A 26,381-nucleotide genomic window follows, 5' to 3' on the forward strand; every position below is an offset into this window, starting at 1 on the left:
TGGGTTTTTCAAATTTTGGTACAGCCATCACTGCATAAGAAGACTACTACAGATTGGGATACCACATATGAAAAATGGTATAAAGAAAATATAAAGAAAATTCAACTTTTCTAGCTTGATAAAGAGTACTTGACTTACCTATTTCACAAAGCACGGTGAATAATATTACCCTTAATATATGTCAGTAACAAGCCGAGGGAATGTGTACTGTTCATTTTTTTTTAAAAGGAAATTTTGTTGAATTGTTAATATTTTCTTCATATTGTTCTTCATACATGTACGTGACATCACAAGCTGTAGTACTTTAGTCTTCTCATCCAGTGATGGCTGTACCAAATTTTTAGAAATTCATTTCCACTTTCAAGCAGATTGCCTGATTTCCCTCAAACTTTCACTGATATGTTCTACTAATATTGCTGCATTCACTCAATCCACATATGTTTAGGTTTCATTCTACTTTAAACCTCAATAAGAGTAACAGCTCAATTATGCTGCCCACAATTCTGCTGCTGCTGCTGCAGCAAGCAAGGGAAGACAACTCTTGAATCCAGTGCATGATGGTACATGTACATTAAATATTTTGGCTGATGGGCTTGTTGATTACTATGCAACGATCGTCTGGGGAGCTTCTTGCCTCATCGGACATTAATGGGTTCTTTCTTAATGATTTGTCATGGAACCTACGGCAACCCAAGGGAGGGCCAACTACTGTCAAATTCTTTCGGTCATTCTGGTTGCATGTAATGAAAATCAAACTTAAAGGCATAATTTACCGTTTGCCGATGAAACAAAAAGTCAGCTTTAGTGCTTCTAAATAGTTCTAAAATGTGAGTCAGGGATAGAAACAACCATTATGTAAAAATTTGAATTTGAAGTATTACATAACAGTATATCATGGAACAATGCAATGGAAATATGTGTTGACTTCAATTGATTCATTATACCATGATTCCCAATTATGTGGCCAATTATGTGCCATTGGATATATAATATAGCAATTTTTCTAGTATTTTTTCTTCAGACTGCTTATACTTACATATGCCCATAAAAACCTTCCAAATCAAGAATCTGCCAGTGTCATCACCTGTCAATTATTGCCTGAGTGCTAATATGATTAACAAAAGACATTGCAGAGAAACATGAAATTATGCTCAGTCTGGGATAAGATGCATTTTAATGACTCTTGGTTATACTTTTACAATGACTTACAGATTATGTCACTTGGCATATCCAAGTAATCTGAAGAACAATAGTAGAAATATTAATTTCAAATATATGGGGCATATTTAGATATTCTTTTGCCATCATGGTATCATGGTATATTGAATAGGATCAATTCAAGTCAATATGCATTTGAATTGCGTAGTTTCCTTGATATACTGAAGTCTTTGTATTCTTTGCAGAGGAATGACGAGATGCCCTTTGACAGTGGGTTAACCCTTCTGTGCCAGGAACTTTGGACAGTGCAAAACATTTTTTGCAATTTGATTTTTTTTTCTTTTTTTTATCATGAGGGGACTGCATACTACAAGCTCTGCTTTTTAGCAGTCCCCTCCATTTCCAGCAGTTTTGTTTCTGCCTTTACCATAATGATAAAACATTTATTTGTATGTTTGTTGATATAGTATTTACCTGCGTCTTTATCACATCTTATTATGTTAGTCACATTGTTGTAATGATTCCCTGATATCTGTATATACGAACGTTTATTGTATTCCTAATTATTCGTTTGTTGGAAATTAAATTAATCAACTTGAACTTGAACTTTGAACAGTGTGTACAACACTATGGGGTGTTCTGTGCCAATCTGCACTCAAAGCATACAAACCATTAACTCTTTCTGTGCCAGAGACTTTAATCAGTATGTACACCACTATGGGGTTTTTCTGTGCCTGTCCTCACTCAAAGCACACAAAGGGTTAATTATCAGGGTCACAGGTAGACAGGCGTAATGTTCTCCAGGTGTCGACTTTAGATGCAGAGTGATTGATATTATTGCAAAAGTAGTTTTCATGTGTGAACCTGCAACATCAAGTTCTATACTTGGTTCATGCCAAAAAGTGTGTGTTTGGCCACATCAAATGCTTCAGGACATAAATGCTGTATAGGCCAAGTGGATCCTTGACTAGAATTTTTAGGGCTTGTTTTGCCAGAATCTTCTTCTGATTGATCGAGGGAATTTGTGCTGTTGCTAAAATGATTCATTAGCTGACATTGTAGGAATCACCCCCTGATTGAACAGAGGACTGCTGCTAATTCTCTCAAAGCAATTAAGCTTGTAGTACAGCCTCCTAAAAAGCCATGCAATTAGGAATAAAGTGTGAACATCAATGTTTTTAGAAAACATTTTGTTTTCTCTCTCTCTCTTCTAAAGTCTCCTTGAATCAGCTCGATTGATGGTCGGCCGTCGATGCCAGCCCAGCAAATTGAGGTGCTCAGCAAAGCTAATAATTCATAACAATCTCTGTTGACCTCACTAAACCATGGCCAAATTGACTTTGCCTCGTGGCTAATTGCAGGGAAATGGAGAGCAATCTTGTAGCACCCATTAGTTTGATTTTTTTTTTTGACAACCATTTTTATCTTTCACCACACTGTACCATAACCGTAGGCACTAACATGAATATTTGGGTCACTATGGAAAAAACTCTAAAGCAGTCTTTGGGATACCCTCGATGAACCCAATGTAGAGTGAATAATTCAATTTGCTTTCCCCCTCCAGTTTAAGAAAATAAAATCTTTAAAGCCCCATTTTCGTTATCGAGAAATGTAGAATGTTTTTTAAGAGTGTGTACATCATTTTCCCTCTGAATGGTTCATTAAGCACATTTTTTTTTTATTGTAGTACAATCTGAGTGGTAGGAAAAAAAAATATGGAAAATGTCACAGAAAGCTGTAAACCATGTTTGTCACCATCATGCATGTAATGTGTGGTACTTACAGTGGCAGTGCATATCTGTGTCACAGAAGATAAAATGTTAGCGATGGATTGCAATGTTTGGCTATTTTTCTTCTCATTCACGTTAACCAATACTTTAAAACAAATCTTAATATGTCTTTCTGTAGGCCCTACAATTGTAAACCAGGAGTAAGAATCATGACAAAGTTTTTGTTTTGTTTTTGTTTGTTTTTTTGCTGACAGTAACATATTTTCTTAAATATCCCAGTGTGAATGTAGGAAGGAATTTCTTTAAGACAACCTGTCAGGTACAAAACATGGGAGAGCACACAAAAGATTAATTGTCACATCTACATTTAAGAAGAGATATACCAATTGGTATATTCCCTTACATGATCATTGGGAATATACATATAGTCATACTAATGTGTAAAGCTTATCTTGTTTGTTTGTTTTTTGGTTATAGCTGATAGAACTGTTGCCAAGGAGGAAATCTCATATGGAGACACCATTCTACAAAATTTATTAGAAAGACTACAGTCATTTGCTCCTGTATCAACAGGCTTTTGATTATTTTGTAGTTTGTAACCGGAATCTGTCACTCCGCCATTGATTGGTAGAGTACATTGCAGTCTAAATCTCTGTTCTGTACGTTAGTTCCAATGTTTGGAAGAACCATTTACAAATCTAAAAGTTGGTTAGACGCACATGTTGATATAGGTGACTGTATCCCACAATGCACTGCTTGTTTTCAGCAGCTTTGATTAGTAATGAAATATCTGCTATTTGGCCAAATTATTTGTAAATCCTGCTGGTACTTACTGCAGACTTTGTGTAACCCTGTCTTGCTAATGCTGTTGTCAAACAATCATACATTTAGGTGTAATGTCAGAGTATTTTGAGATTGTAATTCTTTGAGCCTTTTTAAGTCATCAAGTGATTGTTCAAGACAGTGAACAGAGACAAAAGAGGAATCAACTTTTTGCTCGAACAGTTATGAGGGGATTACAGAGAAGAGGGAAAACATGTCCTGAATTGGATATCATTTACCGTGCCTTTCCAATACTGTGAAGTAAAAACAAAAACAAAAACAAAAACAAAAAAACAAAATGTGTAGATCATTTTGCTAAGTCTGACTTGTGAATATTCCAGAAACCAAAATATTTTGTATTGATATATCAATCAAATGGAAATTCTGGTGTATGAGAACTTAATTTGTTTTGTTGCTTCTTCAAACTCATTACCTCCTCCCCCCCCCCCCATTGCCATGCTTTTTTGAAAGGTTCCTCTTTTTTTACTGGTACTGCATGATCAATTGTGTCTTGTCTTCAAACGATCACATTCTATGTTCTTTGGCCATGGTTACTTTGGTAAGCTCCATAAGTAATTGCAGTTTTTTTCTCTCTTTCAAACTCTCTTTAAATCATTGCTTCTTAGAATACGTCAAAGAACAGCAGATAAAAGAATTATATGATGATTACAGAAAAAGCAAAAGCAACTTATGAAACGAAGGCAAAAATATATTAGCATACTGGTAGTATTGTATGTGATGGAAATGGGACATTGTAAAGTGGAGACTTCTGGCTTAGTTTTTATAGAGGTTAAAAACATAGCTAAAAGTCACTATCATTACTCTTACTATGGCAGCTGCAAGGACGCAACCTGTGAGCTTCGAGCATTGAAATTGTTGCTGTGGTAACTACAATTATTGCACCTTGCGACAATCACAAACATGATTCTGACATGCTGAGCCTATTGAGGACTCAGGCAGGTGTCTATGGGAAATGCGTGTTGTAGCAAAATCAGTGCGTCCTCAATGGGTTAATCTCAGAAAGAGCTAATGGCTTGCAAGGTTATTGACTTTGGGGTAAAAAAAAAACTGTGTCATTGTCATAGCCATCCCCAAATTCTCTAGTTGACCAAGGCGTGGGCAGAGAAACATTGCAATGCTGATACCACCTGTTTGATACACCAAGTAATTGGAGCGAGGAGACAATTTTTGCTGTCCTTTGGGAATTTTAGTGCCACAATTTATCTGCAATGCAGCGATTCATATTTCCCAAGGTGATTCCCCATCAATGCATGCGTTTTGTTTGGCTTTGACTCATCGATTTCATCTTGCTTGAGTTGATAATGCTTTCTTTGATTACTCCATTTTTTTTGTTTCATTTTTCCTTTTGTTCTTTACTTTGACGAACACAGCACACTGCCGTGGAATCAATATTGTTCTTTGCCATTAGAATGGCAAAAGTCAAACATCACTTTCGCTCTGCCCCGCTGTGAAGCCAGAAAGTGCCGAGATGTGTTTGGACGAGTCTGTTCAAATGAACCTTTGAAATCAATCAGTAGGAAGTTGTCTGAAGGCCTCTCCTGGGGTGATCATGTTCAAAATGTGCTTAACCCTTTATGTGCTTTGAGTGCTGATTGACACAGAAAACCCCATAGCATTGTACACATTGTCCAAAGACACTGGCATGGAAAGGGTTGATGGAAGAGGAGGGGGAGGGGGGTTGGAAAGAGAGCAGTCTAGGCAGGTCTAGATGATGGCTCATAAATTATAAAGTTTACCTAGATATCGTGTTCGATGAACAATTTTGGCTGAGGAGGAGGGAATTTGAAGTGCTAGCAAATAAACTAGAGCATGCAAACTTAAATGAGATTTCACAAATTAGTTGATGCACATCCACCCCCTCTCTCTCCCCCAGCATATCCTTTTAATTTCAATATTTGCAAGGGATCAGTTTTGCATTTAAGCAAATGCACATCAGCAACAGGCTAGCCACTGTAATGGAAAGTGAGAATAACTTCATGGCTGTTTACAAGGGCATGCAGACTGAATTTACTTTAGTGCTGCCTGATTTTAGTTTATATGAATAATTAAATGTCAAGGGTAAGTTGTCAAATTGACACGTCCGTAATCAGTCTGAAGTGACATTTGCCATTCTGAGAAAATTTGCACCGGTTGACAGGTCTCCTCAATCCTGCAGAAGGCACCAGAAAAAATATATCTTTTAATTACTGGAATGCTGACAAAATATTTGAATATTTAATGTATAACACTCCCCAATATGAAAATTGATTTTGTCAAATGAAATGCATGTCACACATAAGTATCTCCATGATTTGTCTTTTGAACTTCCCCGTAACTATGTGTAAATGTTTGCAGCCCCAAAGTACTGCAAAACCAGAAAAATTTGCAGCATGAAACTTTCTCAAAATTTGGTGCTTTCACTCTCTCCATTCATTTGTCATTAATCCCTGCCCTTGTTACTCCAAATGCGGATGTCTCAGATATTGTCCTTTTTTGCCAGAAATGTGTAATTCAAATCTAGAACAATAGTTAGTAGACTAGTTTATTTGTATCGGAATTAGTGAAAACTTTGCCAAAGTTGCTCCCAACAACCAATAAGCTTGCCAAAGGCTTGTCCAATGTCGGAAAAGCAACAGGAATATCATTATTGTGATAATAAATGTGAATATATGCCGTTCATGATCAACGGTAGATATGAAACTGTTGGTATTGCTTCATTAATGCATCTACTTACATTGACCTTTAAAATTTTGGAAACAATGTTGGTGATGATATTTTTATATCTGAAGTAAAGTTAAGATGTGGGCATGCTTCATTAACATAATGCTTAGGTAGTGTTTGGAGAGTATGGATTAAGTGTAAGGAAAAACATGGTAGCACATTCATAGAAGGATTTGTTCTGTTGTAAATCTGAGCTTTTCTTGCTCTTGTTTGATTGGGACTAAAAGTGGTGATGATAGATAAAGAGAGCTGTTTTGTCCATCTATGCCTGCAAAATAACCCCTTTCCTGCCTTCAAAGTCAGATTGGTGTTGTATCCAGTTGTGAAGTGTGATGTAATAACAGCTTGTATACAATTTACAGTGATAAGTTAAATTTCTACCTTTGCCCTTTGAGAATGCAGGGAAGCATGGTGTCTCCAGTTTGACTTTCCACTTTATCCCTTGGTCCATCCATCTGTCCACTTGTCCATTTGTCTGTGCACTTGAGATAGGAGCCAATCAAAGAAGACCATCCCACCTGTTTCCGTCAGTCGGAAGTCCCACAGAATCCATCATGTGACATGGGGGGGGGGGGAGGGGACATTTTATGAAGTGTTTGTTTGTTTTTTTTGTTCAGTGATTTTTCACTGACAAATTTGCTCTCAGTCAATCCGATGCAAGGATTTCAGAAGCCTAAAAGACTTGTCAGTAACTGACAAGTTTCATGATATGATACCCAGTTGTCAGTTGGGGAAGAGCCCTGCACAGTCCCCAAACAGACTATAGTCATCGCTATGGATAACCTTGAGAGAGGATGTGAGCTGAATATGAATATATATGAATGTGTTTCAAAGCAGCTCTGACTTCTCATCCTAACAGGTGTTGCTGTGTTTTGTCTGAATCTAAGCTCCAGGAACACGATACAGGCACTTTGTTTGCCGTGTATGTTTCCTGTCGACCTTCTGACGAGCCGAGTGATAAAGCTGACTCAATGTCATATTTTCAAGGCTTACCCTTGAGACTGTTTCAAATTGATGTGGCATTCATACACGTGATATCTCCCTGAACCCACTAAGAGACATATCTACATGCCAGAAGTATGATGCCTTTTTGTCCCCCTGAGACTGTACGGCATCAAAGGGGTGGGGGGGGGGGGGGGGAGAAATCACCTCATGATTTTGCTACATCTTTGCTTCCTGAGTTTATATAATAGTATTATATAGTGCAAGCTTTCAGCTTGTGGATTATTATAATTCATAAAGCGGGTTAAAGAATTGTAGCCAATCAGAAGCGCTTTTGCTAATGCCTTGGAGTGCAAAAAGTGCACAGCGAAAAAGCATGAGTGCGCTGCAGGTACAACTGCTACCTGTGCTGTGCAGCTACGAGCATGGCAAGAACCCAGGCAATTGCTTTGATTTACACAGAGTTGTGTTTATAAAACAAATATGCTCAGGTTTAAGTTTTTGATTTGTGAAACATAGCAGCTGCAACATTAGACAAATCTGCTGTTCAGAATCATTTAGATTACCATTATTAATGTTATGTAAAATTGCACCCAAGATTTCAGCCATCAGGAAAAAGAAAAGAAAATGAAGCATCATGTTGGTGATGCCAAAGGGTGTTGATATTTCTGATGATTTCTACTTTTTTTCAAGATGAATTAATCACAATGTTTGGGAAAGAAAGTCTGTTGATTTCTGAGAATGTGTCAGCAAAAAAAAAAAATAATAATTTCATCAATATTTGGTATATGTATTATTATATTTCTTTTCTCAGTGATGATGTTGTTGAAAGCATAGATATGTCAATCAATGTTAAATAAAAACATGAAGAACTAGAAAGCACTCTGAGAGTGCAGACCCCCACCAAACAGCTCATTTCCAAATAATTAGAATGCTTAGTAAAATGGCCCTTAGATTTCCCAGTGATCAAGAATCCTTTCTAGTTGTCTCCGCCATATCTTCCTGCTGTGCCTCGAGCGAGCACTCATCGTTAAGCCTATGCTCATCTCAAATACGTGCAGCTTTAATTCCCTGGTACAGGCCCCATTTGACAACAATAAACAATTCTTCAAAAATCAAAATAAAAAACAATTCCTGGAGGCAGATGGCAATCCAAATCATTACCGAAATGTAATCAAGATTGTTCGTTGTAGTCATTTTCAACTTTTTTTTTGGTGTAAATTTCTCCAAAGTCCAAACACAACTTTTTGATATAATTTGTGAACAGACAGACAAAAAAAAAAATAACAACCCCAAACTAACACTGGCAGAAACATAGACTCCTTGGTGGAGGTTATTGCACCTGTCAATCAAGCAAACTGAATTTCCAGTTTGATGAGTACTAGTAACCCTTCAGGCACTAATGCGTGCACTTTTTTATGCCCTAGATATTATCTCATCTCATATGATGTGCGTACATCACTTACAACCTACTCAAACCTTTCAAACACTTTTGGGGTTCCCTGGTGACTAAAGACAAGTCTTTTGGCTTAAAAATGATGTTAGCTGTATAAACTATTTGATGTTTTGTGCTCATGTTTTTGCTCATTATACCTCTGTGTGCACTGATGTCAGGATTCGACATGGGCGGGAGAATGGAAGAGCATCGGCGCAGCCCTTTGTCTCTCCCTTTTACTCTGCGAAGGGAAAATGAATGGCCATGTATAGTCCAACTGCTGTTGCTAACCGCAACTTCACAGCATTCCATATTTTTATGACGTTGTGCTATCAAATTTATTTGATTAAGATATCTTTAATGCATCTTATGTAGACCTTATACTATCCTAACCATCCACAGGCAAATTGAGATTGATGGAGTGTATGCAGTACAAATCAGTGAACATAGTCTGCACAATATATGCAGTTGTGCAGTACATCTGTTATTGGCTGCAATGGTATATAAACGGCACCCTGAATTTTGACTTAATTTAGTGGGAAAAAAGACACAGCTAATGCAACATTAATTCCAGTACTCATTTTGTATACAGTCAACCAATAGTACCATGTAGGACTCTTTGTAGGGAAAATCAACATTATATGGTTGTACAGTTTTGTCTTGTGATGAAAGTTGGTCCCTTATTTGAATCGCAGGTGGGTTGATATCAACCTGTGTTTTGCATGCTTTTGACCAGAGAGAAGGAATCCTTTCCAGTTAGATAAAGTTCTGAGGAATTAGAATTATGTGGAGAAATGAATCTTACAATGCTGGCACTGTGCACATGTCCCTCATCTGGATGGAAATTCCCAGATGTAGAAAGACCTGACCAGAAAGCTCAAGAAAAACTTTAAAGAAATCAAACTGGTGCAAGTGGGAGCATGTGAAACAATGCTTAACCCACTTAGCTTGAGTGTGTGTCTCAGAATTTGGGCCTACCCTTCAGGTGGCCGACGCGGTCAAGTTTCAAAGGATGCGACCTCGCCGCTGATGAAGTCATCGTGATGCGCAACCACAGAACACGAAAACAAGCCCCGAGGAGGCATAGTGCTCAAACATCTCTCGCTTGGCAAGGAGATAACAAGAAACATGGTGTGCCCGCATTTTACCCGCTCTAAACAAAATCACTCGACATGACGTTGCAGCAGCATGAGGGTGTAAGAGTTGATCTCCACCGTGCCTAAATCAAGGCCAATATTCTAGCCAGGAGGTACAGAGGGATGCAAAGGGTACTAAGTAAAAATGTTGGGCACCATCGCCCAAGCTTGAGGAGGAGATGCGGCAGCGTGCTGACACTTTGAATTACTCAGGATCAATTATCACAATGAGTTTCTTAAATGCGAGCAAGCGTGTGTTGTGGTGCCACAGAAAGAATGGATGCGAATGAAAAAGTGTCGTTAAAAAAGTGTCATCCCCATCTGAGTGCCATTAGTCAGTGTGACAGTCTGCAGGGCATGCCATAACTTGACCGCCTTTGGTCTGGTAGACATCCCGCTCTTGAAATCCATGATCTATTCTGAGATATCTCAAGTGCCCTTCTGCTGCTATGCATGGCTCTTGTATATCTCTTGCAGTCCTTAGCACATTTTTTTTTAAAACAAGAATCCCAGTCATCCAAATTGTGGGATGGACCTGTCTGTTTTTAATAGTCACTGGTACAATTTGAAAGGGGAAGGCAGTGATATCTTGTATGTGCCAAAATTAAACTTATCATTACTGAGTGTTTAGTCATTTATACCCAGTGAGAGTTTATGCATGACTACAGGTAAATTGTTCAATTGTTATATGAGATCAAGATGCAAATGATCCCATGTGAAAAGAACAAAAAAAAAAAAACTAGAAGGATCACATACATGTTGAGCAGCATGTTGACAATACAGGTAAATACAAGCAAACAGTTATTCCAAGGCATCAATAGCTTTTAATCCCTTCTTTGTTTTATTTTGTCTTGTTTTGTTGTTTGTTTGATTAGGATTCAAGGAAGGACTACCAGTTTAGGACTAATACAATTATACAATTGTAATGCACAGCAACAAGTAACATAAAGTTTTGGTGTAGAATTTTTTGTCATTTTTGTGCAGCATGCAACTAGAGGGAAAAAATAGTGCAAGTACTCTACTGAGCACAAAAAATTACTCAAGCGGATTTCCACTCTTACTGTATATCACGGCATTCACCTTCATGATTTAGCCAATGTGAGCTAGCTGCCAACATTTCGCATAGCTGCAAATGCAGCAGATTCTCTTGTATTCCGTAGATGAAAAGCGGTCCCTTTGAGGCTGAATGAACGTCTCATCACGACCCATAAGACCTTTCATTTAACGAGGCAGCATCTCGTGTGGCCAATCATGATATGAGGTACCCACATCTATGTCAGGATGATATAGCAAGCACGACATGAAGCTCAGGCTAATCACTGGGGTTGTGGTACCTGGAAAGAATTCCCTTGCATCAAGAAAGAAAACATTTAAGTGTCTCTCACTGACAGTAATCCTTCAGGGTGAAACTGAGTTCTGTCGGTAAAAGATAATTGTGTAGGTATGCCGAAGGTATCATCACTGTCTTGGCCTGTGTTAAGACGGATAAAAAAACGAAAAGGGTTGTATCAAATGAAGTACCTGGCATGTGTTTGAAGGCACAAATGTGGCATCTGCTTTATAATGTCATACAGAATCTCAGTGTTATGATCAAGCCACAAAATCATGTCTCTACAGTGGTACAGCACCAGACCTTTGAATATGTGTTGTTTTGGTACATGTTTTGCACTTTCTTATCAGCCTCAAAATGCTTGCATTGGAATTCATTCTTCCTTGGCGTATCCTCTCTGCTCTGTCTAACAACAGCACAGAATGTTTCCCTCCTGCCCTACCCTCACTCACCATCTTGTAGACATGCAGAAAAGGAGTGCATACATCTATTTGCCTTGATGCTCATAAATATTCATACTTGTACAGAACCCCTACTCTCCATGCGAAGTAATTTGGGGATTTATGTACTAACTGCAATGACTCGTACATCACAACTCTGCAATAGTCATGCATGTTTGATCAGAAAGAGCAAGACCATTCCAACTAACTGGCTAGCACAGGAATGGAAAATGCCATTTGCAATGTGATTGTCGTAGGAAATTGAGCGAGAAATTGTTGTCTGTTTCAGAGTCGTTAGCAGGTCATCTTGAGGCTGCATCTGAAATTGAGCAAGAAATTGATGATGTTGCTCTTAAAGTATGTGATTAAGTGTAGGGGTATATGGGAAGAAATCAAGCATGGGGATAGGGCAGCATCATGCCGTAGTGAGACCAACTTGAGCGGTTGTTAACGAGGAAATTGTGCAGGCAACCGTCATTCAATCATTGTGGCTTTCGTCTGGTTGTTGTTGTTGGTATTGTTTTGAGGGAATTCAACTGAGAGGCTTTTATTTCAAAGTAGTGAGTGTTATTCAGGGCAGTCCTTCCAACCCCCTCCTTACAGATGGCTCATCATGGTGGGATGGTAGGATACTTTGTGATGTCCCCATGGGCACCTTGTCCAAACCTTGTCTGTGAATTAGGGCATCATGGAATGGGGTTTGCAGTGGATTATTATGCGTGAGTGGCGGCAGTGCATTTTTTTTTCTATTCAGAAAAAGTATAAGAGATATGTTTTTCATTTCTCTAAAGCTATTGATATTGCACTGTGTGAGAAATATGTAATGCAATGTGAAATGCATTAAATTGCAAGATTTATCAGTATCAGAACAGACCTTGCCTCATTTCAACCTTACCTTTTAATGGTTTTGAAAGTATCTCTATACCCCCCCCCCAAAAAAAAAAAAAAAAAAAAAAAAAGAACAGTAGAAGAGAGCTTTTCCTTGTTAGTTTCTTATAATTTTTTTGGGGAAAAAAGTACAATTGATTGCAAGCATTTCCTCATTGGCAAAGATGCAGTGTCAAGCCTTCAACAATGTCTTAATATATTCATAAGAGACTTGCAAGCATGAAAGAATAGAGAGAGAAAAAAAATGTGTTTTTCCTGCAGAAGGGGGAAAATTAAATCTCCTTTTGATTTCTATGAGAATTAATGCCAGTGCCGATGCAGACCTAGAGCAGAATGCCCCACACTTGATTTGCCCAATTTGATGCACTCTAAATATGCTTTCCAGGTTCTGCAGTCCTGTATATTAGAAGAGCACTGGAGACTGTTTGAGGTTTGTCGCAAGTCACCTGTTTCCCCCTTTAATACAGCTCCAACCCCTCACTTTCCACCACCCCTTCTCTCCTCCCTCTCCCTCCTTCACCACCTTCTCTTCCTCCTCATCCCCCCCCCCCCATCTACTACCACTTCCCACAGAAAGCGGCATAATCTGTAGAAGATTCTATGTGATTGAGCATTCCTGGACGGGGATTCCATATCTCAGTATTACAATTTTCAGGCGACTGCACACAAATGACATGCGGTGGATTCTCAGCTGCCAGTCAGACCTTCGCTTCATGATTGCTCTCTGAATTTGTCAAATAACTTTTCTCTCTATCAATTTGAAGGAGAAAGCGCAATATCTGTTGACCGGTAAATCTTTACCAATGCATCAGCAATCCTGTAGGAGAAATTAAACTGCCTTCTTGCCTTTGTCGTTGCTATGTGCTGTGCACATGCAAGCTGACACCCAAATGAAACATTCATATTGTGGCAGAATTGATGTCCATAGCAATAACTCACATTTTTTCCCCCCTAAATTGAATTTCTTACCCAATCAAAAATTGTGTTGACATTTCACTTGATCAAAATGAACAACTCACTGGTTTGTAGTGCAGCCATGATGCCATATTTTGTAATGATTATGGAATGGCCAATCAGCTTCGTATATTTTAGTTGTTCCATGGTATCTACGACAACTGTAAAGATTATTTGAAATTTTGTTACACAAGAAAAATCTGACTGCGAAACTGTTTACCCTTGAGGCAGAACTGTGAGAATCTCAGTATTTCCTGTTTCATATGTTGACACCCGGACACTTTGAAGGGTAGATAGGGATGTACTAAGTCCATCCAGTTTCGTGCCCAGGTATGTAATAAACTTATTCCCGTTGACGTGTAGACAGGATAGAATACAAGGAAACTGATCAAAGCAAGCAAAGCCCAGTGCCGCGGGATATCACACTTGGACAGGATGTATGTCCACAGCACAGCCCACTGTTTTATTTTTGTTGTATGTTTACAGTGGCGGGATTTTAGAAGCGCGAAATCTTTAGGGGGGCTGAATTAGTGTCCCGTCATGCAACCACGCCGACTGGTGTTAGAGCACTTGACGAGATGCGGCTCGGGGAAGCAAATTAGCCAGGGTATGACGCAAGTTATCGAACAAAGCGGAGCTGGATGCTGTGAGGTGACAAGGCGACGAAAGCGAAAGGAGTTCGCCGAGGCTTCGGAAATGGAGAGAAAGAGAGGTGGGAAAGACAGATCTTGGGGGGAAAGGGTCAAGATCAATAAATGGAAAGCAGTCGAGAACTGTAGGCCAGTAGACTGAATGGCATACAGACAAAGAAGAAACTGAAACTAGAGTACAGATGAAGGGATAGATGGATGGATAAGCAACTTTGTTTTGATACATTGAAGTGTAAGCTCATGAGCAAATAGAATGTGCTTGTGTGCTCTAATTCTGAAGTGTCGCTTGTCGGGAATGAATGCAGCACTTCATTGTGCAGGACTATGTGCGACCAAGAGACCGCAAAACATCTCCTTCCTAGGAATGAGCAGCGAGCCTTTGTAATTAGAGGGCGATTAAAGACACGCAGGCTGCCGACATACGATCTGTGCGAGCCTAGCATGTTGTGCCCGACGTTGGCCACATTAATGTAACCAGAGAGGAGTTCTCAAGACAAGCTCGTATTATGTGCCATTCCATTTAAAAGCCTCCCATTCCTGGTACCGACTGAACAGCAGTAGATGCCAGTGGTATATCAGAGTAGATGTCTTTAAAGGGTTAAGTCATTTTCATTTCTCCATCTCCCCCCCCCCCCCATTGCGATATATATATCTCTAACTTATTCAGGAGTTGCTTGGAGAGATGCATGGCAAGCTATGCAGGACTTATTAGAGCATTAAATTAGAGGCGTATCATTTGACTGGGACTTCCATCCACCTACCATGCATTGTTCATTGCTCTCGTAAATTACGCCCGTAATTGCCTGCCAGCAAACTGTGCCTTCTTAAATGGAAATAGACAAAAAGCGAAATGAGGGGAAGTAGTGTTTAGTATGAAATTGATTGCAATGAAATATGAGTTGAAAAGCATATGTATTAATTTAATGTAGGCCTACATACAATTGTTCTTTTTTTACTTTCCACTTAAAATTGCGTAGCTAGAAGGTAAATCAAGAACAAAAGGAAATAGGTAAGAAATGGGGATTAGATGACATAAATAGAGACCAAGCCAGAGAGATCGAGGGCAAAAGAGGGAAGGAGCAGAAAGAAGAAAGAGGAATGGGAGATAGAGAGATATTAAGAGAAATATAGGTATAGACCAAGAGAAACAAAATAAGCTGTAATATCACTCTGTAGATGTATATAGGCTAAAGAAAAATAGCCTGACCTAAATCATTTTACTTGTGGATACACCCACTTCAATTTCATCCAGTATCAAGTTTAATTACAATTATTGTTTGTAATGAAATTTTCTAAAACATAGGAAACTGCTTCAAGAAATAGTATTCACATCAGCATACTCCAACTCATTTATTATTAATCATTTTGTGTGTATGAATTTTCAGTGAGAGGGCAAAACTAACAAAAATCTTCCAAAAAGATGAATTCAACCACTTAGTGTTGCTTCACTGTCTATGGTACACATGTTGTTTAGTTTCCCATTGCAGTCTTTTCTCTCTTTTTTGAGATGGCTCTTGTTTTTAGAGTATGAGTATGATTGTCTTTTTGGGGTTTGTGTGGCAAATTGGATCTTACTGAAATTGGAGCTAATTAAAGAGGCAAGTGGTGCAAGGTGTGTGAGGCAAACTAGAGAGATTGTATCAATATGAATTATTTCTTTATTTACCTTTTCTCACCTCAGAGTTGACATATGATGCTGTATGTAGATTTGGATGTCTTTACCAGGAATTTCACTTATGTAAGACCAGCCAATGATTGTAAAAAATGAAAAAAAAAAAAACCTTTTAACATGCTGACAGAGGAAAATGCGATCCTTTTGAATGCAACATACATCCTCCTGCTTCCTGCTCCTCTCAAGAGTGAACAATTTGAGCTTTTGAACAGAAGAGTTAAGGGCTTTTATTTTATTCAGGAAAAAAATGACCACACACTGCTGAGTATTGTAAGTTTTACAGAGTAATGTGGGCCACCATAAGGATGTTGGTGATTCACTGCTTTTAAGTTTTAGTTTAATTGAATGAAGCTCATTTTTAGGTTTTCCCATTTTTTTTTTTTTTTTGCTTTTTAATATCAGCAGCATCTTTGGTTTTGTTTGTCCCTGGTTTTTGTCCAATTTTCTCTACTCTTTGACCGTATCATTAGATACAAGCAGTCATGGAGAGTTAACTCCATAAGTGGTAGAAGTGAGAAAATGGATTATGTAGGTTAATAGTGTAAGACAGAGAGAGAGAGAGTTAGTGAGGGAGTACGAGAGTAATAGAGATAGACTAAAGATGGTAAGAGATGCATAGCTAGAGAGCAAAGGGATGGCAGAGGTGAGGAGGAGGAGGCCAAAAATGAACAGAAGAGACACTAAGAGAAGGAGAGAGAAAATATATATTTGAAGAGTTTGATTACAAGACAAGTTATTTGAGATATTTTGGGAAAAAATGCTAAAAAGCAAAGAAAATGATCAGAAAATATGAGATATTTTTCGCCATAACTTCCTGAATATTCCTTGTTATATAGCAAGTGAGGTATTACTGAAAAGGCTATGTCTTCTTCTGTCTGATGAGGGACTTACTTTAAAATGTTTAAGAATATCACTTGACCCATTTTGTGATCACACTGTATCAGAAAGAAATGTGGGTTAATGGATGTATAAGAGAAGAAGGGAAGGAGAAGGAAAATGAGACAGTTACTGCAGTTAAAGAGAGAACGAGAAAGATAAAGCATATTACAGGCTCCTGAAGAACTAAAGCATGAACAGTTAGGAGGGAAAATGAGAGATAGAGAGGGAGAGAAAAAGAAAGAAAGAGGGGGAGTGGGTGGGAGTGGATGGCACTAGCTAATGAGCACAATATAATGATAAGACATTTTATGTTGACACCCAATCTAACCTTTCCCACTAATAGAGCTTTCATGTCTTGCGCTCATTTCATTTATGAGACTTGTCTTCTGGATGGCACTGTGCCGCTAAATTTTCATCATGGAGTATTAGAAAGCGGGTAGACCAATTACAGCGTAAGCCTAATTGCCATCCTTGAAATTGTCAAAATATGTGACCCGCTACAACAAAATGATCCTAAAGTCGGGCGAGGTCAATTATTTGAAAATTGCATGGCATAATTTCCTAATCTTTCTGCTTTAAATTGATACATAACACATCTTATAAAAATAATCGGCTGCGGAGATATCGATGTTTAAAAGAGAGCATGTCGAGACGTCTGAGAAATCACTGTTTCGAGAAAAGCACACTAAACGTTTTCCTTGCGATGCAATCACGATCAAGGGACACGGAAGTCAGTTTTCACCTCCGGACAATAGAAGGCAAGCCCTAGCAACTCCCGAAATGCTCATTCAAGCACAGCGTCGGCGTTCTCCTCACCGACCAATCAGTGACCAGGATGCCAGGAGAAGCGGCTGGGCATAGCGCACCACGCCTGCACGCACCAGTCGACTAGGCAGTGTGTGAGCTTCACGCTTCGGTTAGCGGCAAGCAGCAAACTGACCAATGAGATCACTCTGGTCGTTGTTAGGGGCGGAGCCTATCTGTGGCGCTCAATCCAAATTTTGGAACCAGTTTCTGCTTCGTCGAAACGCCAAAAAACATGGCCCAGAAAAACGCTAGTTTTTGGTCTTTCCTTTCACCATTTTGCTTCAAAATTTCGACAGATGATAGAAGATATGTCAGACTACAATAATATGTCAAAATCTGAAAATCGTAATTTTTGACCAATTTTGACGCTCTGACTTCAAACTCGATTTTCACGGCTTCGACCGTGCGCGACTTTAGGACCCTTTTGTTGTAGCGGGTCACATATGTTCAAGTTGTAAAAGAAAATATATATAATGTGCATATAATGATGTTCAAGTAATGATAATAATTATCATAAAATCTAAGTTGATGTTAGTAATGATCCCAATAAAACATTGAGAGTGAAAATAATATAATGATAATACTAGTAATGATGATGATAATGATGATGATATTGTTAGTATAGGAATTATAACAGTGATAATAATCATCATGATAACAACTACAGTCCAACCTCTTTTATCCCGCCATATCGGGACCAGCACCCATCCGGATATGCGATTGGTCGGATATGGGAGAAGAAACAATGTTTATGTACATATGAGTACAAGTAAGCTTCCAACCCAATGATAGCTGCGTGGTGTACATCACAACAGTTATGTACTTTGTGCTCACCTTAGAATCTAAAATTGAATCTTTAAAATCTTAGCCATGAAATTGAAAAATTTTACTATAATAATCAAAACATGTTTCTGTAGGGAATATAGGTAAATTTCCTTGAGTTTTGTAGGAGTTTAAACTGTGTTTGAACTCACTTTTTTTTTCTTCACTGCTTGGAGGCGTCCAGATAATAGAGAAGTCTGGATAAGAGAGGACCGAATACTCAGAGGTCGGACTGTAGAAGTACTCTGGAGAGCACAAACATCCTTCATGGCCGTGGGCCACTAATACCATAGAACTATAATGATGATGAGGATCACTTACCCAAAGCTAATCATCTACTCCTTTTTACCTTAGCAAACCTGTCCTGACAATGTCATACTTTTTGAGTGATAGTTCTAACAGACAAACAAAACAAAAACAGTGCCTTAAAAACAAAAACAAAACATATCCCTTTGGCAGACTTTAGAGTGATAATGATTAAAATCATTACCACTCTGCAAGCAACTGATGCAAATGACATGAGGAGAAATTTTAGATTAGAGACATGAAAGCTTGTCAAGGTCTCACAATTTACTAATTGCTGGTTTTCCAGGAATATTATTTGTGGCAGAAAGCTTCTGCACCTGCTTTTGAAATCTCTTCTATATTTGAAGGAGAGTATAATCAAATTTTGTTTGGTAATAAGCATGAAATGTCATGATGGGGAAGTGTAGTGTCTTTCTACAGAAGTTTTGGAGAAAAAAAAGAGACCCAACCATGTTTCTATTTACGTGGTTAGGCACTTCAGAGAACAAGGCATTAGTCCGTGTGCTTTTGATAGTACATATGTTTTGCCATTTCCTTTTGAATTTTGTTTTTATATGCAACCGGTAAAACAGTTGTAAATGTTTGTTGTAGAAACTGCCTAGCTTTCAAGAATGATATGGTGTCTTTTGCCTTCTTCGGTATCAGCAAGTCAGCAGTAATGAAGCAGAATGTTATTTTGCCAAAGAGCACTCATGAGGTTAGATTTGATTTGACAAGGAGGAATATGGGCAGTGCATAGTTATCTGTTGGTGCTTCTTCCAATCATTCACCTCCATTTTTGAGAGGGTACAACATTTTAGCCTTGAAGTGTAATATGATAAAGATATCATCCAGAGCATTACGGGATGTTTGCAGAGATTCTTAGCTCGTTTTGCTGGTTAAAGTTCACTCTTACGCCCTTCTGCCAGCCTCACAATGATTCATTTGCTGTGGCTAGGACACATAAGTGTTCATAACCCTTGAAAGATATCTATAAAGTAATAGTTTGGAAGGCGACGTTGTGGCGGCAGAGGTGGGTTTCCTCGCTATGGCCAATTTCAAAAGCGTGGAGCCAACTAAAACCCCAAATGGCAAATTCTATAGTTTATGACACAAATCAGAAGAAAACTTGTTAAAGTATGTTGCCAAATTGTTTTTGAAAATATGTTGCAGAATTGTTCAGGAGAACTCCTTTTTCACAAGAGAAAGAGAAAATAGCATTAGTTGATGAAGTTAGAGCATATGGATAATAGAGAAATGCACTTATCCGAGACTGACTCCTCAGCTAAGCATAACAAAATGATCCAATTATTACACTCACTCTAATAAAAGATTCCATAGAAGATAAAATACTCTCCTGATGACTGCCAATTTTGGAAGTAGAGTTACTTTACTCATTGTGCCGTATGCAGGCCTCTATTAAGCTCCAGTATTCATCGAAAGTACTCACCGATTTATGCGTACAATAGATAAGAACATGAATTTGCCAGAGCAAAATGTCCTTGAAGCCACTTAGAATGTAGAGCAGAAATGTTTGTCTGTTCGACTGAAAATATGCTATACACATATTCACTCTAGAGGGCTTCTTGTTGAAGCACTCATGGTGAAGCAAATTGTAATGAAGCTTCTTTAAAAAGCAGTTGTAAGAATAATCTGAATTTCACTCTACTGTAATGATAGCCGGTACATGCAGTGTCTACTACCATCTAGAATACCAAGCAGTTGAGTCCCTTTAAGGGCTGTGCAAGACATTCTGATATCTGATCAGGTATACTGTACCTCAGAATTGGCAAAATGAACAGGAAAACGTGTATGTGTAAAGGACATTAAAGTAATCTTTCACTCATTGTGAAGTTTGCAAGCTACATCTAATCATTGTTTCTTAATTCTGGTATCTTGTCTAAAGTCAAGACTTTTCCCTGGGTGATCTTCATACATTTTCAGCAAGCATTTAGATTTACTTTCTTTTTTAATATGCGCTTTACCTTTCTTCCTTATTGAGTTGATGTTGGAAAAGAATATTTTGATGAATATCACTCTTTCTGTGAAAAGATTAACTGTTACACATGATATCATACAACATGTTAAAACAGATTAGCACTCAGTGGTAATGTGTGGGTGGTTTGTATGATGATATCGAGTAATTTTGTGATTGGTCATGTTCATTACTTTCAAGGTAAATAGATTACATGAAATATTATTTCTAGCTGAAGCTATTCCTGGTAGAAGGACTCATTGAATGCATCCTGTTGCATTATTGAAGAGTTTTCACATACAATGTATTATATATTTTCCCTGAAACAGTACCAATATCAAATGTGTGAAACAATTAATCCATTGAGTTCATTATCTTATGGTGAAACATATAATATGACACCACACAGTGGGTGGGTGTCATTGTACATGTATTAGCATCAGTATGAAAATGCTTATTCTCAGTATCAGTGACTGGGATTTAGTGCAGTGAACTTTCTTTTCATTGTGAATTCATAAGGTAATTGATGGAGAGTGTATGGATGTGGTATATTGCACCATAGTCGGCCATGGACAAATCAACGATATATTTGGACAAAGTTTATGAGGAAAAATATGACTCTGGCTTTATTACAAAGACATAATTACAGTTAATGACTGTGTACATTCTACAATTTGTGAGGATTTCATTTTCACAGTATTTGCAAGTCTCGCAACATTTGCAAATTAGTCACATGGCACAATATTGCCTCATAAAACACAGTGGACTTGTCATTGTGTATTGCCCTGTGCAAATTTAACCTCTAAGGAAATTGCCACGCAATTTTTGATTTGTCCAATATTTTTCCAATGAAAGATATGCCTTACACAGAACATGCAGCTAATTACCTCGTATACCTTTGACAGTATTCTTAATCCTTGAAGTGGCAAAAAATGAAGCAGAAAAGATAACACTCACTATATTCAGCCAAAGTGTGCAATTTGAAATTCTATGTACAGATTTGATAGAAGGAAAGGCAGATGATAAATAGCTAACATGAAGAAGGTATCTGTACAGAAGCACTATCAAATGGGTAAGCATATGCACAGAAACATTTGTGTATGAGAACACATTTGCAATTTGCTTGTAAGAAAGGGTTCGAAAAGGGAAAGCCATCACAAATTGATATTTTGCTGTGTCTGGTATTTGCAGAAAATACAGCAGTTGTGGTGACTGGTTCATGAAGTGGAGGAATTAATATCGAGAATAGAAGATAACTGACAAGGTTGGAAAGTTTAAGACTTTACATCCAGGAATGACAATGGTGCAGGGTAGTGAAAGCATGGATGTCAGGTAGTGCAAATGTGTCATTCCAAAACCAGTGACATATGAAAATTTTGCACCAAATTGTGTGATGTTTAGCAGAACTTTTTGTTGATTAGCCATTGTAATGGAACTATTGTGATACCCTAAGGCAATGATATAGCCTCAAGTATTTTCTTTCCCAAGCTGCAAGTCAGGAAAAAGGAGAGAGTGTTGTTATGGAATTCTTAGTAACCTCATTCAATCTTTTGTCCATACATCACCCTTCATCTAGTAAGATCTATGTTTCATTTCAAATGCATTGTCAATGCATATATGTGTCAATGAGTGATAAACATGACATGTATATTTATGTGTATGTAAATATTCTTTTATCTGTTGGCATCTCCTTCTTTCTGGCACAGGTCACAGTGGTCCATTGTCAGGTGTAAAGTTTGCTCACAGGAATCCATTCACAGTCTTCTCCTCCTCCAAAGATGGAACAGTCAGGTGAGTTGGCGGCAGAACAAAAGAAAGATAGATAATATATTATGCATTCAGTGAGGATAGAGTGTGATAAATAAAGATGAGTCATTTTCGTAGAACTGCATGAGGGCGGGAGTATGATAATGTCAGCCTGGCGTGTCGGCGGGCGTTGCTGATCAAAACCTGTCAGATCCTGACTGGCTGATTTCTTTAAATCTGTGTGCGGTTTATGCGTGGGTTTGTAGATGGTTTGCATTTTAATTGGGTGGCTTTACATAGATCCATTGTCACTGATGGGCTTGTACATGTACATCACCCACCACAAGTATTTTTTTCTCGGCAATTTCCTGGAAGTGTTCCCTAAGTGTCTTTTACCCTTTCTGTTCTTGTTTATGCATGAAATTTGTGCTTCTTAAAATGCTTTGATTTTGTTTATAATTGACTTACCTTCCACACTTTTTTTTGTGGACAGTGCCTTTTGCCATAGATTATGAATTTAATTTGCAAGTGTTTTGAATGGATTGGGTGCTTTGTCAATTTTCATTCAACACGCTTTCAACTTTTCAAAAAGGATATCATAACATGGCTGTCACACACATGTATCTTTTTGAGACCTTAAAGCAACCCAACTGAAACCTCACCCAGACCCAGAATAGCATATGCAGTAAAATTCAGAGTTGCCAATTTAGTAATCTACAAGATGATTGTTTGTTTTGTTTGTTTGTTTTTGTCTGCTTGTTTTGCAGCAGTAGCCACGGTCCCCTATGACTTTTTAAGTCAATTGCATATAATGTAAACACACGTGCATGCATTTATATGATGAGTACTAGTATTTTATTCCATGTGTTGGTTCCAGCACACAAATAATGATAGGAAAAGATCAGTAATCCGTAAATGCCTAACAAATTTTAACGGTTCCACCAAATTTTCAACATGTCATGCATCTTCTTGTTTGTCACCTTGAAGAAGATGTGTGATGGATTGTAAGTTTGATACAACCATGAGAATGCATTTGACATTAATTACTGGTATGCATCCATGACCTCTTTCTTTCCATGTATATATTAATGAATGTATGCTTGGAGGGATATTACATATATATATGTATGTATGTATATATATATATATATATATATATATATATATATATATATATATATATATATATATATATGTATACATATATACATATATGTATACTGACACATCGATATACCTGATTTCTAAAATACATACAAATATGTAGTTTATTCAATAATCCTAGATTTGTAACCATTGTGTTAAAAGTATGGGAAAATATAAATTTGGCAAAGACGTTTCTTGTCACACACAAAAAATATGAATTTGCTGAAGCTGCTATCAAAACCATTTCATCCTGATAAGGCATGACGTCTAAGCCGTACCTCTCAACAGATGATTCAAATTTCTTCTTCTTCTTCTTCTTATAAAGCAATCAATTTACTAACTTATAAAACAGTGAGTACAAACATATTTTTCACATTTCCCTGCTTGATGACTCCTGACAAATGAGGCAAATCTTTGACATTTATAATGCAGTCCGTTCAGTGTGACCTATCTCCAATTATATTTGTATATGTGACTTGCCTTCCAAATTGCTTTAGGCATGTTTCAATCCCTTATCCAGGCTAAAACCTATGAAACTGTTGATGTATATGCTCATTTATCCTTATTAAGAGGAGATTCTTGAATTTTCTGGGTTTGATTAAAGATAATTGAAATGATGGATATTCCAGCTTTATTCTAAATTCAGTGGTCATCTTTTGATAATATTTACTTCCACCGATCACAGATCCATAGTAATGAGTGAGAATTGTGACAAGCTAACAATATTGATTGAGGGTAGTCACTGCCCCATAATACGTGACAGTAATTGGTTTTCTGTCTGGACGGTACTGCATGATTATGTGCATGCTGCTAATGGAAAATATGGATTTTTTTCCTTGTTTTCAATCTGGCGGTAAATATTAGTACCTTTGAAGACTAATGGGGTTATAAGTCCCATTTGTAAGAAAGTGTATATGTGACACATGTAGCAAAAAGCTGGTAAAATAAATTATTGCATAAAATGTTTCAATTTGCTGTTTGATTGTGCAGCAAAAAGGTGGCCTGTAATGCTCAAAGGGAAATTCCATCCTGATATTATGTTACATTGTATGAAAACCAAAAAAATCAGAGAAGAAGAATAGTGAAAATATGGGGGGCAATCAGACACACGAAATACTTTGCGAATTAATAGAATTTAGAAAGTAAGAAAAATTGGCAACTCTGTGTGATCTAGATGTTGAGCAATTGTCATTCATTTTATACACAAAATTGCACTCATTTTGTTTTTGCTTACACGTTTTGGCACAGACAGGACGTATCTGCTGAGGAGGACAACGCAAAAATATACTGCTCTTATATTATATTCCAAGAACAAATCTGAAAAAAAAATCTCTGTGAGAAAAATGACTTTTGTGTACAAATGAAATGGAGAGCTGCCTCACACAGATTTGCCAATTTGTCCTGCTGTCAAAGCTTTAACAGTTCATAAATTCGTGTGACCCACTTTTCTGGCTTTTCTGTTTTCATGCAAAGCAACATAATATCTAGATGGAATTCCCCTTTAAGAGGTGCACATGGTTGCCATAGAGACAACCATGTCATCCCAAACAAGGTGTGTTTGATATGATTTTTTCGATCACGTTGCACATTACATGTGCCTTCTCATGATTGAAAAGATTCCTTCAGCAGATTTGCGATTGCCTCTCTGGAATGTCAAACATATCCGGCGAGGTTATTACATCGATTTTGGAGGTTGGTTATGAAACTTGTCCACATACCTTGCCAAAAAAAAACTGACACTAACACACACACATTCTCTCCCTTTCATCTCTCTCTCTCATTCTCTGTTTAACCTCACATTGATTGTTTTTACGTAATGAGGAATCCAAATATAGGTCCAGACACAATGGGTTGTGAAGGACATTCAATCAAATTCGTCCCATTAGTGTCCGGTGCGTGACAGGTACTCCATCTTATGCTTTCACATTACAACTGTGCATTAATTGTTCATGATTGGTCATTTGACCAGTCCTTTTCACTGTTGTCATTCTTTTTTCTAAGTACTCAAATTGATGGGAGCATTGCATATTGGCAAGCCAGTGTGCTGGTCATTATCAAATATGACAAATTTGTATAGCTGACATGGTTCAGAAACCCTTCTTTGGCACATTGTTTTAATTTTTTTCTCTCACAGTATGCAATTTAGAAACCTCATTAGAGGTAAACAATGACTAAGAGTCTGTGATATCTTACAAAAGGAACACTGGAAATATGCCTTTTGGACCTGTAAAGGCATTACAAGAATAAAATGAAAAAAGTAAACCGACATCCTTCCCTCAACATTATTTCTGGCATTAAAGGAACTTGATGAGTACACACAAAAATAATAATGGTTGAAAGCTTGTTACAAATTTCTGCCACAGAAAAATGTAAAGCATGCCCTTACATTGTACATGACCAGTAAATGCAAAGCATCATTTAAGGAAACATTAACATACATGTAGTAATATAATCCAACACATAACCCATGATGGGTGATTGAAAGTGAGTAATGGATCAGGTTTTTAGGTCAATAAATGTAAATACTGCATTCTTTAGAGGAATACTAGAAATCCACCCATACATGGCCAGTAGAAGCATTGCTTAAGTAGAGAGAGAAAGAAAATGTACCCCTCTCTTGATTGTCATGTAGGTAGAATGTAAGCACATTTCATTCTGGCCAAAAAATACCAAATAAAAGCTGTATATATCTTGTCATATATCTCAGACAGAAGTTCATATCTACCTCAGATTATTGTTAACATCTCTTTATCAATGGGGCCTATATCTTTTCTACAGTTGTTTGTTTGTTGTTGTTTTTTTAACTAGCTCTTAATGTATGCCTTTGTTTGGAAATGCCAGGT

General features: G+C 37.7%; 1 protein-coding gene across 1 annotated transcript in view; it reads left to right on the forward strand.

Annotated features, from left to right (window-relative positions):
- LOC139721459 (WD repeat-containing protein 89-like) overlaps positions 1-26,381 on the forward strand; it is a 146,895-nt gene that overhangs the window by 36,330 nt on the left and 84,184 nt on the right. Inside the window, exon 4 of the mRNA XM_071632775.1 lies at positions 22,353-22,437. Within this exon, the coding sequence (XP_071488876.1) occupies positions 22,353-22,437 (85 nt within the window). The remainder of the gene's footprint in view (positions 1-22,352; positions 22,438-26,381) is intronic.

Source organism: Diadema antillarum, unplaced genomic scaffold, assembly GCF_040938485.1.
Source record: "Diadema antillarum isolate AM-2024a unplaced genomic scaffold, OU_Dant_1.0 scf00000143, whole genome shotgun sequence".
In the NCBI taxonomy this organism is placed as follows: Eukaryota; Metazoa; Echinodermata; class Echinoidea; order Diadematoida; family Diadematidae; genus Diadema; species Diadema antillarum.